The sequence below is a fragment of the Lissotriton helveticus genome, chromosome 7 (genome assembly GCF_964261635.1).
Source record: "Lissotriton helveticus chromosome 7, aLisHel1.1, whole genome shotgun sequence".
Taxonomy (NCBI): domain Eukaryota; kingdom Metazoa; phylum Chordata; class Amphibia; order Caudata; family Salamandridae; genus Lissotriton; species Lissotriton helveticus.
The window spans coordinates 1,703,515,650-1,703,534,064 of NC_136068.1; the positions used below are offsets into that span (position 1 = coordinate 1,703,515,650).

Genomic DNA, 18,415 nt, shown 5'->3' on the forward strand with positions numbered 1-18,415 from the left:
AAACTACACACATATAACATCTCATCTCAACCTCACTATTTTACAGACAGGCAAGTGCTTCATTCTTCAAAATTCTAAGCCAAATTTTAAGAAAATACATTTATATAATAAATTCATGACTTTAATGACACAAATTGCTTTAGGGTGGGACTTACCATGGTGTTAGCTCTTCCGCCATCCAGGAAATCATTGCATCTGTAACTGCACTGGCTATATTTCCATTTGCAAGCTTCAAATCATCAACTTTGTCTCCATTGAAGTTTCCACAGGCTCCACACAAGCTGTTAGCCATATCTGGAGTGACTGACACTGTGACTGACCCACTCATGCTGAACTGAATTGTGATCTTAGATGCAAATTTAAGCACCACAGCAATATCGTTAATATCAATCGACAAGAGTTCTGATATTTGTGCTGGGAAGCTGACCTTACGTCCATTTAGCTGAAATCATGAAAGGATTCTGTTAGCTTGCAGCAGATAAACCTCGATGAAGCATGTAAAGCTTAGTGCATTTAAGAATGGAAGTGTCTGCTTGTGTTTGCACTTCTTGAACAACATAAAGGAAAATCTAGTAATAGATAAGTAACAGTTAGTGGACGATGACATTTTACATTTCTAGGGGAGGAGGCTTTAGTCCATAAGTGATCACTAAAGTTATGCTTTTACTTCACTCAGTTGTGAAGAAGCCTACTAGCCCACATGCAGACTTTACGGTTCTTCAAAGATGAGCTATGTAGAACTTCATATAGTGCCTGAGGGAGTTATGAGGTCATAAGCTTCGATGTAGACACACACATTTGTACAGATTCAGAGACTATATCAAGCCAATTGGAAGCAATATCTTTGGAAAGACTCTCCAAAGTTCAAGTATATATTACCCAATTAGCTTTATCACAAATAGGATTTGGTTCTTATATTTCTCCAAAGGAAGTTTAATTTACTCCAATTCACTGCACAAAAAATCCAGGAGCCAACATGTCTTTCACAAAAATTGTGCTTTATCAGGGCTGTAAATTTCACAGAGAAAACATTGATAAATCTTTACCTAAGGTTGAGTCATGAGTGAATAAAAGTTTTTAGAACATCCGTTATTATACAAGATTAACAACTACAATACAGTGCATTGACACATTGAATATTAAATATTTGGTATAAAGCTAATTCATTCTTGAAACCATATTTCTTTGGTCAACAACAGCGCACTAACATTAAACGCATATGTACAACTTATCAATCAATCAATCAATCAATCAATCAGCGATTTGTGAAGCACACTACTCACCTGTGAGGGTCTCAAGGCGCTGACGAGGGATATCAGGCAGCTCTGCATTATACGAAAAGCCAGGACTTGAGGCTCTTCCTGAATGCTTGCAATGTGGGGGTTCATCTGATGTTGAGGGAGAGTTTGTTCCAGGTCTTGGCCTTGATGTAGGAGAAGGCACTTCCACCCATTCTGGCTCCCCAGAGGCATATGATTTCAGCCAGGGTGAGGTCGGCAGAGCGGAGGTTACAGACATTATTGCAAATTCATTGTATGAGAGGCGTGTAGTGTATTGATGGTAATTACCTCTTCCTGTTGTTTTCAGTGCATTGCGTCTTCGCAAAATCCGAGGCCATGGTCCTGTGCACATCTACCTAGTAGACTCAGAGGGTCTCCATTTAATGCTGTGCCCCACAGTTGCTGACCGGAATGAGTAGAGCAAGTCTCTCTTTACTTATTTTGTCCTAACCCCTCTTCTCCCAAGGGCTGCTCTTTGTTTAGGGAGAAGCGATTCCTTGAATGGGTCAAGCCCTTCAAAGAAAGCAGGTCCAGCATCAGTTCCATAATTGCCTCTACAGTTGGAATCAGGTGAGTGCATGAGAGAAGGCCAAGCCCCACTAGGTCCCATTGCGCTAACGATATGGACAACAAGTTGCACAACCAGGACATGGCGCAGGCCCTGTCTGAGGACGCCAGAGTGTTTCTGAGCTAGTAAGGGACCCACAGTAACATCTTGATGGTTGAGAGAGCCCCTTGGGTGGGTCCTAATAGAAAAGCACTTCAGGGAGATTGTGTTGCAGTGACTTTCGAGGACCCTCGCACTGTTGAGCACATATGCATGGGGAAACCTGGAACCAATGGTACTGCGATCGTGGCTAAATCGCTGTCCTATTTTTATATGCCCGGGGAGCAGTTGGACAATGGCTGGAGCTGGCTGAGGGATAATAACTATACCCGGGGAGGGAGGAGGCATGAGGTGCGTAGGGACTTGAACAGGTTCATCCCAGGTGGTGGGGTAGTAGAAGGATGGAATTTGTCACAGCGCAGAGGTGGTTGGCCTACGCATGGAGGTAGTCTGCGTAGCGAGGAATGGTATGGCCCCCAGTTCACCCAACCTCCCATTCCCTGTTACAATAGGTAGAGTGCACTGGAGGCTGTTGATTGACTTACGGAACCCCCGGGAATATCTTGCCCTCTTATAGCCTTAACCGAAACTGCAGAAAACCAAACTAGTAACTTACAGAGCTTAAACCTAGACTGTGGCAACCCAATGCCCACCTTTTTGGTAACCAGGGATGATAACCACAAAGTACAGGGCAACGATTGTTCCTTATGTGAGAGAAGAATAGAGGTAGATTGTATTACACCTCAGGATACAGGTAATGCTGGGATCGAGGAGCTCATAGTTCCCGCCAGTCCCAACACTCCAATCTCCACAGTTGGTCATGGGATTGAACCGGTCACATTACTCATCAATGGTAAAAGTAGAGACTTGAGCGTTGTTTCTTGGAATGTCGCAGGTCTCGGGAATAAAACAACCCTCCCCGATTGGAACGAACTGATATGACCTGTGTAGCTTCCAAGAGACATGGTGCTTGGAACCAGTATATAAGCCCGGCTATTCCACTTTCCATGTCCCTGCAACTCCCTCTAGAAGGGGTCGCCCATCTGGAGGTCTGCTTGTCTGGGTTAAAATCTCATTAAACTGTAAGATCTCCTACTCCCCTAACATCTCCCATGACATGATGAGGTTAACAATTCGGATTCCCCAAGCCACAGAGACTCTGGAAGTCTTTAACATCTATGCTAGAGGTATACCGGGGGGGGGTAAATCTCCAACCATAGCTCTACTTGCAGACTTACTCTGTAACTGTTCCCTGGGTACACTGCCGTTAATAGCTGGTGACTTCAACTGCACATTTGAGCCGTTGGCTGTCGACAGCGTGGCAGGTCTACTGGAGGAAGATGCGAGATGGGGAATCCCGCAATTGACGACCGCGCCGATTAAAAAGTGGACATCTATCACTATCCAAATAAATGCCTTGGTGTTGGAACATGCTTTGGTAGCAGTGAACGGACGCACTCCGTCTGACTTCTCCGGAGCGTGTACCTACAATAGAGTTAGTTGCCCCAGTAGAATTGACTACATTCTGGTAGATAGGAGACTGTGGAAACATGTGTTGGATATGGTGGTTATCCCTTCTATCCAAAGTGACCACAACCCCCTATCTCTTAGCCTGTGCAATCTGATAAATGTGGGGAACCCCCCGTCCAGCAATAGACTAACAATGGCGACAAGAGAAATAGTACCTTCGAACTGCAAAAGGTTCATTAAATGGCACAAATTTGCCATCAATGAGCAAAAGATCAATGCCCTGGGGGAAATCGTTAAAGATCAGACGGAGATGCTTTCTACACTCTGTGCCGATGATCCCGGCTCCGCCCAGGTCAATATGGTCTATGAGGAGACAATAGATAGGATGGCGGCCCTCTTCCATGACGGACGTGGGACAAGCCGGCTGCAACGTAGGAAGCCTGCCGCCAGGTGGTATACCCACGATTGCAGGGAAGCTAAGTCTAATTTGATCTGTGCTATCAAAACCCGAGATCCAACTGAGGTTCGCCTAGCCCGTGCCGTGTACAGGCACGCACTTATAGTGGCAAAGAGGGCTTGGGATGATTCCCACTGGGAAGAGTTAAAATTGGCTAGCCAGAATAGGAATGGGGAACGATTCTCAGGTCTAGTGAGAAATAATAATGATGATGGAACAGACCAACCACCTAACCACATCACGGATGGGGAATGGTTCGACCACTTCAGGAAACTGTATGCTGGGGTAGGGGCCCCCGAGAATACCGAAGCGACAGCTGAATGCACACTACCCCACCATGGTATACCCCCATTCATGGATCGAATAGGGCAGAGGGAGGTAGAATTTGCATCAGTAAAATCGTCCAAGGCAAGGCACCGGGCCAGGATGGCATCCCTGCCGATCTGTTCCGTGCCAGCCCCAAGCAATGGTCCAAATTCTTCTCCTTTTTGATCAATGCCCTTCTCCTAGGGTCTCGCGTCCCAAACTCATGGAAGGGAGCAGAAGTGATCCCTATATATAAGAAGGGGCCAAGGGGTGACCCTGCCAACTATTGTCCGATCAGCCTGATCGACGCTGGTCAGAAGGTGGTTGGCAGAGTCCTCCTCGAAAGGATCCTCTCCTGGGCAGAGGAGAACAACATTATCTCCCCCTTCCAGGCGGGGTTTAGGGCCTGTACAAGTACTGTAGACCAGGCTTTCAGGCTGTTACTACTGCATTGGAAGATAATCTCGATTAGCAAGGGTGGTCTGTACCTGGCCTTCATTGATCTGAAGACTGCGTTCGATCTGGTCCCCCGAGGGCGGCTGTGGGCGGTCCTTCACGAGATGGGGTTCTCTCTGCCCATCCTGCACCTGCTGGCCCGAATGCACGATGGAACTTACGCACGCATTCGGTGGGGCACGAAGGAGCAGTTAACAGAAAAAGTTCCGGTGAACAGAGGCGTCCGGCAAGGATGTGTTCTGGCGCCGACCCTCTTTTCCCTATTTGTTAATGGGGTGGTTTCTTTTCTAACTGACATTGATGCTGACGCCCCTAGTCTGGCTGGTGTGAAGGTCGCCGCCATGCTCTTTGCCGACGACACGTTTCCAAAACGCCCATGGGGCTTCAAAAACTGCTGGACCGGTTTTGTGTCTTCTGTAACTTAAGGGGCTTGGTTATCAATACTTCCAAAACAAAGCTCCTTTATTTCAATCCCAGTAGAAAAGCTAATCGTACGCTTACTCCCAATGAAGAGCCGCTAGAGCGGGTCAAAACGTTAGATTATCTTGGGATTAGGATATCCGACCAACTCAAGTGGAAACCCCACATTGAAAAAATGGCCCTAAACCACAAACGGGTCGTGGGCGCCATAAGGAGGGAGCATAGATCCTCAGTTTCAAGACCTATAGCCCCTGCCTTAGAGATCTATTCAGCAAAAGCAGTAGGCAGTGCACTGTACGGGGCAGAGCTCTGGGGCTTTAGTAATGTTGATCTGCTAGTAATGGCTGAAAACCAATTCTATAAGGAGCTGTTGTCCATCCCCAGGAGTTCCCCTAGCAAGCCCATTCAATACGATCTTGGACGCAGATCTATCAAAGATTTTATAATTCTGCGTCCGCTTCTTTATTGGGCTCGCCTGTGGCGTACACCAGAGCTAGAGAGCTACGCAGACGGCCTCAAAGAAATCATGAGCTTGCAGGGGTCACATAAAATAGCCTGGCTTTCTAAAATAAAGGAACTTCTGTTGGCCATTGGCCTTTGGGTGGCATGGGAGTCCAGTGCTTCATTGTCCAAACTAGAAGTCAAGCGGGCTTATTGGCGGTGGGTCGACGCCCAGGAATCTAGAACGGATAACTTGGGCAGACTCACCGATGAGTTTCAACTGCACAAACTGTACCCTCACTTGAACCCTACATGGACTTTATTAGAAAACCCAAAGATAGGGCATTATATGTACAGTTTAGAAAAGGAACCCTACCAGTCCGTGAACGCACCTCTAAATGGAAACCCCCCCCACCAGACGCATGCCACCTGTCCGCACTGCAGCACCGAACTGGAAACTATCCCACATGTTTTCTTTGTCTGCAGTGCCTATAATAAGCCTAGATCCAAATGGCTAAAACCTGTCTGTCGCCTTCTTGAGACCAGAGGCTATGCCCCAGCCTTAAGAATTTTACAATCTGACCCTAACACAGTACTGGCGTGCGGGGTAGCCAAATTCCTTAGTTGGGCGTGGGTGATCAGATGTAAAGCTATGTGACGAATCCTCTTCTAGGCAATTCTTGGTTCCTTATTTCTTTTAAACTCAAAGCTGTAAATTGTTTAATACTGTTTTAAACTGTCTTTTTAACTATTTATTAAGTGTTTTTTAATAATATGAATTGTATATTAATTTTCATGTGCTTTTAAGATATTATTATATCGAAATAAAGCTTTGTACCTAGTAAGGGACTTGGAAGATGGTCAGCAGGAGCTTGAGTCCATGCAACAGGAAATTGTGTTGCTAAAGGATTAACTGGTTTGATGCTGCCCTCATCACCAACTGTGGTTCTTTGAGGGATGGGCTCTGGGGGGTTCCCAATAGTGAATGTCCTGTCTTGCAGCCCTCACACTTTGGTGATTTGAGAATTCAAGCAAATGCTCCTGCTAATGGAAATGCTAATCCTGCTCATGTCACGGTGACTACTCCAGTACCAGTGTCTTTGGCCCCACCTCAATGGTTTGTATCATTATTATTATTATTTTTATTATTATTACTATAAATATTTTGTAAAGAGCATGGAGGCCTAATTAAAGATTTCCCAGCACTCAGCTCAATACAGTAGTGGGTTGATTTAGGAACAATCTCAGAAATAAAAAGCCATTCGGAAGGATCAGAGGATGAGAACAGCCAAGGTTTTAACAATTTGACAAACAGGGAGAGTGAACAACATTCTCTCAGTGTCAGGGGTGGCTCATGTTTTGGTCCCAGAAAAGGGAAAACTCTGCCTCCTTAATGAGATTTCCTAATTTAAGGAATTACAGCCAGACTAAGATGGCTAGAGCACAACAAATGGCCAGGTTTGCAGTGAGAAACCAAAGATCTAAGGTAATCAAGACCAGTGTATGCCATTTAGCACAACACCTTCAAATGCACCTGCCCTTCCGTGGGAATCTACATTAAGTTCCTGACCATATTGGCAGTTGAGGTAACCTAAGGAGGGTGAAGCAAGAGGCATGCAGCTACATTTTGTACAATTTGGAGGTATATAATATTCCCATTGTTTAGCCTAGAAATAACCAGGGCTAGGACTATGGTTCTCTGGGCAGACATATGAAGGCATTGAAGGTTCTTTCAGAGCTGTTTCAAGATCCTAAAGCATGTAGCTGCCACCTTATTAATCTGTTGGCTCACGATAAGTTTGGGGGCGGCATAGGTGTAGGCCACATCTGAGTTACCCAGGGATTGGAGAGATTGCCCACTAACTAACTAAGACCTCCAGCTTGTCTCTGTTCAGTTTGAGTTAGCACAGGGAGTTTGTCATTACGAACTCTACAGCACCATAATGGCTACACTTAAAACTGAGAAGTTTAGTATCAAACTTATCAGGACATTAAACCCATACTGATGCTAGTGTGGGATTTAATGAAAAGTGCACACAGAGGGCATCTTAGAGATGCCTCCTGAAAACTAACCTACTACTAGTGTCCAGGCTGAGTGGCTGCTTTCAGCTGCCACCACCAGACATGTTTCTGGACCGCTGGGCCGAGAGCCTGCTGCTCTCTGGGGTCTGAAACAATGCACATCCTGGGACGAGGTGCCAAGCCTCCTCCCCCAGGATTAGCGGGGTTCATGAAGGGGAAGCTTGAAAGGCTTACCGCCTTTTTGAGCTTCCCCAGGCCACTTGCTGCTCTCAGCAACTGGTCCACATTGGTTCTGATCCCCACGGTGGGCCGGAGAACAGGCGGGAAAAACAAGTGAGGAAGACAGGTGTGCCCACCTCTGCCAACTCCATCCCTCAGTTGGGGGCGGCGAGGTGAAGCACAACTCTCAGTCCACGCCATCTTGAAGATGGGGGGACTCAGCCAACCAGGGACAGGCACAGGACCCCCTCCCACTGGAGGGTGCCACAATAGAGGGTGTACCCACCCTAGGGAAGGGACTCATCGTTCCCTGCCTTTTACCTACCTGCACCCCTGTACCTTGCTTCCTCAGACAAGACAAAACTACAAGAAGAAGAAGAAGGACAGAACAGCCATGCAGCAGCTAACAAGAGGATGACGCCCACTAACTTGGCCCCAGCCCTACCGGCCTGTCTCCCCCTCGAACCTGCTCCTGCAAAATACTGGTATGTCCTGCAGCCAGCAACCTCAAAAACCCTGGAAGGACCTGCCTGCTTTCAACTACAAAGACTTTGTTTCCTGTGAACACTGGACTTGCCCCACTCTGCACCCGCCGACCACGGCCCGAACTTGAGTGGGCAAACATCACAAGCAGGTCACCCTGGTGATCCTGACCCAAGATCCGGTGACCCCTGACCTACTTCAAGCCTCCATCTGAAGCCTGCAGCTGAGATCCAGAAGGTCCCCCCAACCGCGACCGAGAGCTGGTTAGAAGATCCAACCACAAAAGTCATCCCTGAACCTGACACCCCACAGCCTTGTGTGCCCAAACCAATGGTGCCTAACCAACTCCTATCTTCTTAACTTACCTCTCGAAGTGGTGGTCACACCCAGAAGACATTCGTCCCCAAGCCTGTAGTGCCTTTGCAAACCGGAGGTCCCCCATTGAAACTAACAGGGTGCCCTGTGTTGAAACAGCACTCTCCACCCAGTTGCCCTAGTGCCATTGAGAATGTAATGAGAGTGCATCCTTAACACTGGGGGAACCCTTGTTCTAACCCCAGAAGCTCAACTATAAAGACCGATTACCTACCTGATAACCGTGAACTTCATTTCTCTTCGTAAGAACCTATTGACTGGTTTTGTCAAGTGTGGAGCTGATTTGTATGGAAACCTAAAAAATAACGATTGTGCAAAACTGACTTTACCTACCTTTTCTCTAGGAAATGTCCCAGTGTGAAATCTAGGCAGATTACACTGAGTAGAAAAAGTAATTTAAAAAGTAATCTCAAAAGTAACGTAAAAGTAACTTACCTGTCATTTTTACTAACCATGGGCGAATTTTGCTTATTCGCGATTCGCAAATTTTCGTATTCACGAATTCGAAATCCGCAAAATTCGCGAACTTTCGCGAATTTGCGGATTTTTTTGGTGTTTGCAAGGGTTTCTGCCAATTCGCGAGGGTTTTTTACCAGTTCGCAAACGCGAACTTACTTGTTGGGTCACAACGGTCGCGACCATGTTGTTTCTACTTCTGGTACATCACAGCACCCTCCGTTTCACCACTGCCACCCTCTGGTTCACCCATGCCACCCTCTGGTACATCACTGCCACCCTCGGGTTCATCACTGTAGATTATGGGGGGAAAAGCACACCTGCCCTGCCTCAACTGACATGAATTAATTTGGGGCTGATTATTGTGTCACTGAATTTGAGCTGGCACCTGCTTCCTTAGCTGTAAGTGCTTCCTGATTAATGATGAGCTTGAACTTTTGCACCTGCTAAGTGCTTTCTGTTTTGCAAATTTCGTTCGCACACCTGCCCTGCCTCAACTGACATGAATGAATTAGGGGCTGATTATTGTGTCACTGAATTTGAACTTCCAGTCTGGCACCTGCTTCCTTATCTGTAATTGCTTTCCGTTGCAGTGTAATTTTTTTTAACAGGACCTTTGTGGCATACTTGTAGCTATTCTCTGAGCCTGCTGTGAGGGTCAGAGAAGGGTCATAGAATAGTTGCAAGTAGGCAACTGAACTCTGGAGGGGCCCCTCAGGAAGCACTACAGGGAATGGTTACTGATGATGAGCTTGAACTTTTGCACCTGCTGAGTGCTTTCAGTTTTGCAAAAATCGTTTTTCTGCAATTTCGCGGGATTCGCGGGGCGCGAATTTGCGCGAGATCGAATTCGGAAGCCTAAAATTAGTGTGAATATGCGATTTGTTTTTTTGCGGGGTGTTAGTTCGCGTGGTTTTTTGTGTTTTCGCGAGCCGCTTGTAGCGCAACGACGCAAAGTTACCCTAGCGGTCGTACATGGGCGCGGCCATCTTGTTTGCGTGACGTATTTCCGTTTCCGGGCGCTATGTGTAATCTTGCGAAGTGTGCGGCTCGCTAGTACAAGTTCGCGTGTGATCGCGGGGGAAATCTCGCGCAAACTTACCCACACGGTCGTGAACGGGCGCGGCCATCTTGTTTTTCATTCATTGCTATGGTTCTGGGCATGCTTTCTGTATCCTCTCTCAATCTCTGCCATCCTTTGCTTGTTTGAAGTTTTTTTTGATCTATTTTACTTATTATCTATCTCTCTATTTTTCTAGCTCTATATTTTTGTGTTTTCTGCTACTTTTGGTTAATTTTAAACTAATTTTTTTAACTCTTTTCTTTTTTTCTTCCCTATTCTATTTCTTATTTATTATTTACCTTCCTTTCTGCCCAGACCATGGCAAAGGGAGCCAGGAAGCAGCCTGAGAAGGGGAAGGGTGCCGCAACCCGTGCCCGGCTCCCGTGCGGGCGTTTGAGGGGGGAGCTAGTGATGCCACGGGAGATCTTTAGCGCGGAGGAGGTGGCCGCACTAGTGTACTATGTACAGCGCCGCCTCCCCAGGACCATCACGGCAGGCAGCAAGATCACAAGCGGCTACGGGCTCCGGGACCACCGGAAGCGGTGGGAGAAGGTGTGCCGGGCCATGTATGAACACTCTCGGGTCCGGCGTACCTACAACCAGGCCACCCACCGTTGGATGGATCTCCTGGACCGGGAACGCGACCTGCTCGACCTGCTCGGCGTCGAGATCCCCGGGCTTGGTGAGTAGTAGTAGCTATTTCATCACTACTCTGTTTTTCTCCTGCTCTGTGTGTTATTATATTGCAAATGTTCGTTTTTTACCAAGAGCAATAATGCTGCCGATTACATTGTAGGTAAATTATATTTCAAAATCTCCTGTGCATTTCAGGTGCACTGCTCTCCTTCTCAGTAGCGTTGCTACTATGCTTATTTGTTTTCGATTTTGTTTTCATTTCATTTGCCTGAGAATTTATGTATGAGTGTAGTTTACAGAACTGCACAATGCTAGACACTAAGGGGCAGATTTGCAATTACCGGCGCATCCCTGTAAAGTAGCAGGGATGCGCCAGTAATTGTGCGCCACGCCACCACCATCCATGGTGCGCCGTATTTACAATGCGGCGCACCATGGGCCCAAAACGTCACCGAAGCGTTACGCATCTGTGCCGTAAAGGCGGCGCATTGCTGGAGTTGCGTCGCAACGATGGCGCAGCTCCAGCAATGCTCTGGGGTGCCCTATCTCCCCAATGCTGCGTCAAGCCGTAAGTCTGCTTCAAGCAGGCGCAGGGTTTGAGTGACGCATCATTGTCCTAAAAGTGACTGATTGAAATCTTGTAGATTTCCCTCAGCCACTTTTAGGATGCGTTCCTGCGCAGGAACGCCCTCCCTTGCGCCTGAACGCCCCCTGATGGTGCAGGGCTTTACAACGTGATGCATCTCCCATATGCGTCACATTGTTAATATACGCTGCACCATGGCGCCTTTTTTGTTCTGCCGCTGCGTCACAAAAGTCACACAACAACAGAGCAAAAGGGGCTTGTAAATCTGCCCCTACAGACTCAAGTCCAGTCCTTCCTTTGTACACCTGGCAATAAGAAGAAATAGTGGTGGTGGATTGATAGTTTGAGTATTTTAATGACTGGTTAATGTAGTAGGAAACTTTTTAGTGTTGTCACTGATCTGCAAAAATATTTTGCTATTGTTCTTATGAAATGTTTGATTTGGTTGACAACAATCATCCATGTTTTCGGGTCTTTCTTTCTTTCATGTTGTACATCAGCTCCCAAATTAACAAGAAGGGGAGAGCCAGTTTACAGGTGGATTCATACCCCCTGGTCAGTATTTTTTAAAACAAAAGGAACCCACTTAAGGGAGGGTTTCCCTAGCATTGGTTGGGAACACCCTGTGTTGTAAAATACCCTCACACACCAAAAGGACCCTTGGTGTCATGCTTCATCATTGGGGTCTTTGCACCCCTCTACGGGATGCGGCGTGCTATGACCTACGACTACGCGGGAGCACTTAATCAAGACTATGCGTGGTGTATGTGAAGGTATGATATGTGAGTGGTGAGGTTATAAACCGCGAGTGAAGTTTAAAAAGGGTCTGGCTCGTGGGGAAAAAAAGAATTTTAATCTGCCCCCGAGCTGGCTCCATTAAAAATGTGCAGTAACCGGAGGTTTTAAGTGCAGGGCTATGTGCACTACCTTCCTTGTGTGTGTGTCGACATGTTTCGAAACTGAGCTTCTTCTTCAGGACAGGGTACACAAATCCCCACCTTGTTCACGTATTTCTACTTAAAACATGAAGAATATTTACAAAAGTGAAATATAAGTGCAGGACATGTTATGTACCTACAGGTTGATATAAAGTCTCTAAATTCGACCTGTAAAGGACAACATTTTTTTTCTGGTGGTCCATTCCTTTTGAACAAAAAACCGTAGGCGCAGTGACCTGTGGAGAAACAGAATGTGTGGGCTCCGATCACTAGACAGTAAAAGTCAAACTACTTGTGAATTCGTGCCTGGCGTGAAAAAAGGGACAAGTACAAGACACACATAACACTTAACATAAAACACACTCTCTAAGAAACGAGTTCTTTATCCAGTTTCATCTATGGTGGTGATAATGCTCTGGATTTTAATTGCAAAGAGAGTAAATGGGGAGAAAGCAAAGGAAATGAGAATGGCATACTGTAATGATTCACTTCCAATGCTTCATGAGCCTGTGGAAGGTAGGGGATTACGTGCTGATTCGCTACCTGAAAGAAGAAATACATTCAGACAGTTGATGCTTTTCTGGTACTTACATTCAGGTATCGTCGTTTTACCTTGATCCCATTACATACTCACGAAGGTCTAGGAGACACTGCTGCCTGACTGCCCCATACGCGGCTCCGCTGAGAGTGCGCGGGTTGATGTTCTTGTGCCGTTTTTATACTAGCGTTAATTGGTTAATTGGGGTCTGTTAACAAACCGTACATTAAAGAAGTAAAACCTATACAATGGCTGTAGGGATGAATTTATAAGCAGAGATCAAAGAAATGCAGAGTCACACTCATAGAACTTCACAGCAATAACATTACTTAAAAGATAATTAGAAAAGAACGGATACTGTATCTGTATGTTGTTGTAGTTGTCCTGTTGAATTTGGGAAGTTGCATGCATCCAACCATTCCTCTTATTAGCGGGACTCCTCCATTCCATCTGACGCTCCGTCCATCAGTGTTGGTGACCAGAAGACACCCTGTCCACTGCCTGCTTGGCGGATGCTGAATTGCGGCTCGCAAATGTGAAGCCTGACTTCATCCTTTTTTTCCCATTGCACAGGCTGAAACCCGGCCTGTAATTATTGATGGAAAAACAGGATGTGATATTAGAACACCACTGACAAATAAATATAAGGTATGTATGCTGTGGAGTGCAAAAAGTCACACTTTGAGTTTCCTAATAGACAGTACAATATTTTTGAAAGTGCGTACTCTGTCTGAGTCTCCTTTTGAAGGATAAATAAGTATGGGCGAATTAATTTAGCGGATCTTTCCCCTCAAGCTAGGTGTACTGTAAACTGTGTTTTAGAACAAAATTAGACCTTCCCAGCAGTGCTCCCAGACCCTTACTAAACCCAGTCGCAAAAATGTACAAGACCCCCAATCAGATCTCAAAAAACGAGGCCTAGTAGAAAATGGTGACAAAACGTACTTTGAAAGTAAAGTAGGCCCAAATCCCCCCTTACACACCATGGATTGTATTCAAACCACTTGCAAGCAAGCAAAAGTATCCAAACCCAGCATTGCTCCAAGACTCGCAAACCCCCCCACAAACACCAGGAACCCCCACAAACAGCCCCCCAAAAACCATAGAGGGAGCGAAATCTCAGAAAATGCAAAAACTTTTTTCCCAGGGATTGTCTCCAAAACACTTTCTTTCGGGTGTTAGACCTTCCCAGCAATGGCCCCAGAACTGTCAACCCTGGCGAAAACAAGTTTAACACCCCCAACAAGCCAAAAGGCAAAACCCGGGAAAAGCCACACTTAGAAAACTTTGGGCCTACCTGGAATGCAGTCCAAATGCGCTCTGCAGCTAGGCCCCAACTCCCCTTTTCCACCATGGATTCAACATTAGAATGTGCCAGCAGTGCTCCCAGACCCCAAAACCCACCCCCAACAACCTAAAAGCCCCCCAAACAGCACCCCAAAGACAGGCAAGTGATCAAAAGCGCAAAAACTTTTTCTGCCCTGATTTTCTCCAAACCACTTATAGCCAGTATTACACCTTCCAAGCAAGGCCCCCAGACCCGTGAACCCGGGCAAAAACAAGTTTCACCCCCCCAAAAAGCCGAAAAGCAAAACCGGGAAAAGCCACACTTAGGAAACTTTGGGCCTACCTAGAATGCAGTACAAATGAGCTCTGCAGCTAGGCCCTAACTCCCCTTTTCCACCATGGATTTCCTGAAAAACAAATGCAATCAACATTAGACTGTGCCAGCAGTGCTCCCAGATCCCAAAACCCACTCTCAAAAACCTGGAAGCCCCCCAAACAGCACCGCAAAGACAGGCAAGTGAGCAAAAACGCAAAAACTTTTTCACCATGGATTTGGTCCAAAACACTTGATTCCGATATTAGACCTTCCGCGCTATGCCCCCAGACCCCTGCAGCCACCCGCAAAAAAGCAGAACACCCCCAAACAGGCAAAAAGCAAAAATGGGCCTACCTTCAATTCTGTCCAAATGCGTTGTGCAGCTAGGCCCTAACTCCCCTTTTCCACCATGGATTTCCTGAAAAACAAATGCATTCAACATTAGACTGTGCCAGCAGTGCTCCCAGACCCCAAAACCCACCCACAAAAACCTGGAAGCCCCCCAAACAGCACCCCAAAGACAGGCAAGTGAGCAAAAACGCAAACACTTTTTCACCATGGATTTGGTCCAAAACACTTGATTCCGATATTAGACCTTCTAAGCTATGCCCCCAGACCCCTGCAGCCACCTGCAAAAAAGCAGAACACCCCCAAACAGGCAAAAAGCAAAAATGGGCCTATCTTCAATTCTGTCCAAATGCGCTGTGCAGCTAGGCCCTAACTCCCCTTTTCCACCATGGATTTCCTGAAAAACAAATGCAATCAACATTAGACTGTGGTAGCAGTGCTCTCAGACCCCAAAACCCACCCCCAACAACCTAAAAGCCCCCCAAACAGCACCCCAAAGACAGGCAAGTGATCAAAAGCGCAAAAACTTTTTCTGCTCAGATTTTCTCCAAACCACTTTTATCCGGTACTTTTAAAGCATGGTGGATGGCGGAACCTTGAAACCAATGCACCTGATACAAAAATTTGCCACTTTTGTGAAAGAATTCCCCTTATCTAAACCCTTAGGTGGGGATCATGTGCACACCGATACGACACCCGCCAACACAATGCCAGTTCAGAAAAGAACTACAACATGAGTTAATTAGAAGCACAGGTGCACCATAGAATGAACAGGTTTTCAATAATCACTTAGCAAATATAAATGTCCAGAAAGTCCGTTTTGTTTAGATGATTTATTTTTCAATAAAGTGAAAATAGGACAGCCGACGCGTTTCGTCCCTGCCGGGACTTCTTCAGGGCTGTGTTTACAAAAGACAAAAAATATAAACATACAATTAAAAGATGGTACATTGCAACACCCAGCTGAGTATACAATGGTCCCATGCATTAAAAAAAGTGAATCTACACTAAAAAGTGAATCTACACTTATAAGACAAATACCTTAACATTGCTACATTCCTGGAGTTTAACCAGTAATCGATACCCCAAGTTAACATTATATAAAAAGAAGACATATATTTTTTGAAAATCCATTGGGAACTCTTAGTTGAAGGGTGAAAATATACAGTTACAATGTATGATATATCATAATATACATTTTGTTCACGGATGTGGCCTAAACATCTCTTCACATGTGAGGAGAAAGTACAAAGTCTGGTAATCTGAGTACCTCTGGGCACCTAAAGAAAATGGGGCCCAAGGTCGAAAACGTGCACCTTTATCCGGTATTAGACCTTCACAGCAATGCCCTAGACCCGTCAACTCACCCGCAAAGAAGTAGAACACCCCCACAAGTGCAGAGTCTTTCTTCATTGGGCGTAATCCAGCCATCTGCTTTGAGTGAAATAGGAGTCTGGAGGAGGAGGATAGAGGAGCATGTTTTTGTGAACTTGTGAACCTGAGGAATGCAGACGGCGGCACCTTCAAATCAATAAGCAAATAAGTGAAGACAGTTCTGCTGATGGGCTTGTTTTTGTGATTAGGTGATTAAAGTTTTTTTTATATAGATTTTGCAAAACAAAGAAAGACAGACACACAGGAATAAAAGTGAATAAGGACGAAAAAGAAAGTTAGTGATTCATTGACTCATTTTCAGGGCTCGGTGTCAGGGAAGAAGAGCTCATCCTCAAACTCTGCGAATTCAGACGGGAGTAGGTCAGTTAACAGAGAAGAACTTCCCTCATCTAAGTTGGTGTCCTCCTTGTCTTCTTCCTGCGTGCATTCTCGTATTTTGTAATCTGGTGGTATGAAGTGCTGATTCATCTTGATCATTGTTAACCTCTCCACATTTTTGGGAGAGAGGCGGGTCCTTTTGGAAGTTACAATGCCACCAGCAGCACTGAAAACACATTCAGAAGACACACTTGCGAGTGGGCAAGACAAGTAATTTATAGCCAGGTTGGTGATCTCTGGCCACACATCTCTTTTCCCATGCCAATACGCCAATGGGTCATGATGAACATAGACCTCTGTTGAGTCATTCAGATAGGCCTGCACCATCGACTCAAGGTTCTCCAGGGTTCCTCCACTTTGCTTACTTTTTTCTGGGACCTTTTGAGAAGCAAACCCAAGCTGAGTTAGCCAATCCTCTTCTTCACACAATATTACTGTTGTGTCTGGTGCAGATGATATGGTTCCTGTCACTTCTGTCACAGCCACAGATGCAGAAATGGATTTTTTTTACTCCGGATGGCCTGCTGATGCTGATGTACTGCCTTTTCCCTCAATTTCCTGCTATTCTCTTTCAAACCGAGTGGCTGACACAGCTAGCCAATGTTTGTACTTTGTAACATCTGCGTCATCAAAAGGAAAGAATACTCTGCCTGCCACTGCCTTTTTGTACCGTGGATCCAGAATAGTAGCAGAAATGTAATGCTGTTCTGTGTGGACCTTTTGAAGACGTTCATCGCGAAGTTGGCGCTGTAATATCTTCTCCGCCAACTCAAATGCTTCTTGCTTTCCATCTTTTTGAAACGTAGAAGACACCGCCTTCAGTTGGTGCTCTAGCATGCGCAACAATGGGATAGCTTTTCCCAAATTACAGTCCTCCCTGCTGACTGCACGTGTGAAGACCTCAAAAGGACGAAGCATGTCTGTCAGGCTTTTAACTAGCTCCCATTGCTCCACCTGTATCCTCAGGTCTATCATAGGTGTACCCAGTTTAAAGAAATACTGATCGACTACCGCATACTGCTCATACAGACGCTCAAGCATGTAGAAGGTTGAGTTCCAACGTGTTACCACCTCCTGGATGAGTGCTTTCACTGGCACTTTACGTTCATGTTGCAGGCACCTCAGCTGCTTCCGGGCCTTAAAAGAATGGTTGAAATGTGTGCACATTCTTCGGCAGGTGGTCAGTAACTCGTAGACTGGACTTTCTTCACTCAAGAATTTTTTAACAACCAGGTTTATACAGTGCGCCAAACACGGCACTCTGAAATAGTTACCCTTATCCATGGCCTTAACTACATTGGCGCCATTATCCGTGGAAACATAACCAATCATGCGTTTTCTTGGGGACAGCCATTGAAAGATGTGGTAAATAAATAAATTACCGGTACTATTTTTCTATGCATTTAAAGGGAAAAGGATAGCTCAATAAATAAGAGGCAGAGTCCGTGGTATCTGAGTCATACGGGCTTTAATCAGGATGGCTCGAGCCAATGGACCATCGGGTTCCATCACCTGCTAAGGTTCAGGAAGGGACAGACACAGGAAAAGAGGGGACAGGCTGCTATTTCATTAACATCATACAATATATATAGTAAAACAGTACAATTGCATTGAATACAGTAGGCGTAACAAGTGACAAACGAAAGATAAGAACATATGAGCGTAAAAAGAAGGCGTGCACAGGGCGTGCACGGAAACATGTGATGTAAACGTCACAGAAGTGTCATAAGTGGGTGGATACATGGAGGGGGCTACATGGGCAGCTGGAACCTTTAACCTACTGGTGCGCGCAAACGGGCCATGACGTGTAACTGGGGAGAGCTGGGGGCTCTGACTTCTAGCACTAGAAGAGGAGACTAAAGTCTGGGATGTCAGAACGACCTGTACCTATAGCATATCTGATATCTTGTGTTTGGAGAACATGTTGCTTGATTCTAA

General features: G+C 45.9%; 1 protein-coding gene across 1 annotated transcript in view; it reads right to left on the reverse strand.

Moving 5' to 3' along the window:
* LOC144769650 (IgGFc-binding protein-like) overlaps positions 1 to 18,415 on the reverse strand; it is a 573,708-nt gene that overhangs the window by 19,730 nt on the left and 535,563 nt on the right. The window contains exon 18 of the mRNA XM_078653825.1: positions 156 to 442. Coding sequence (XP_078509951.1) covers positions 156 to 442 — 287 coding nt within the window. The remainder of the gene's footprint in view (positions 1 to 155; positions 443 to 18,415) is intronic.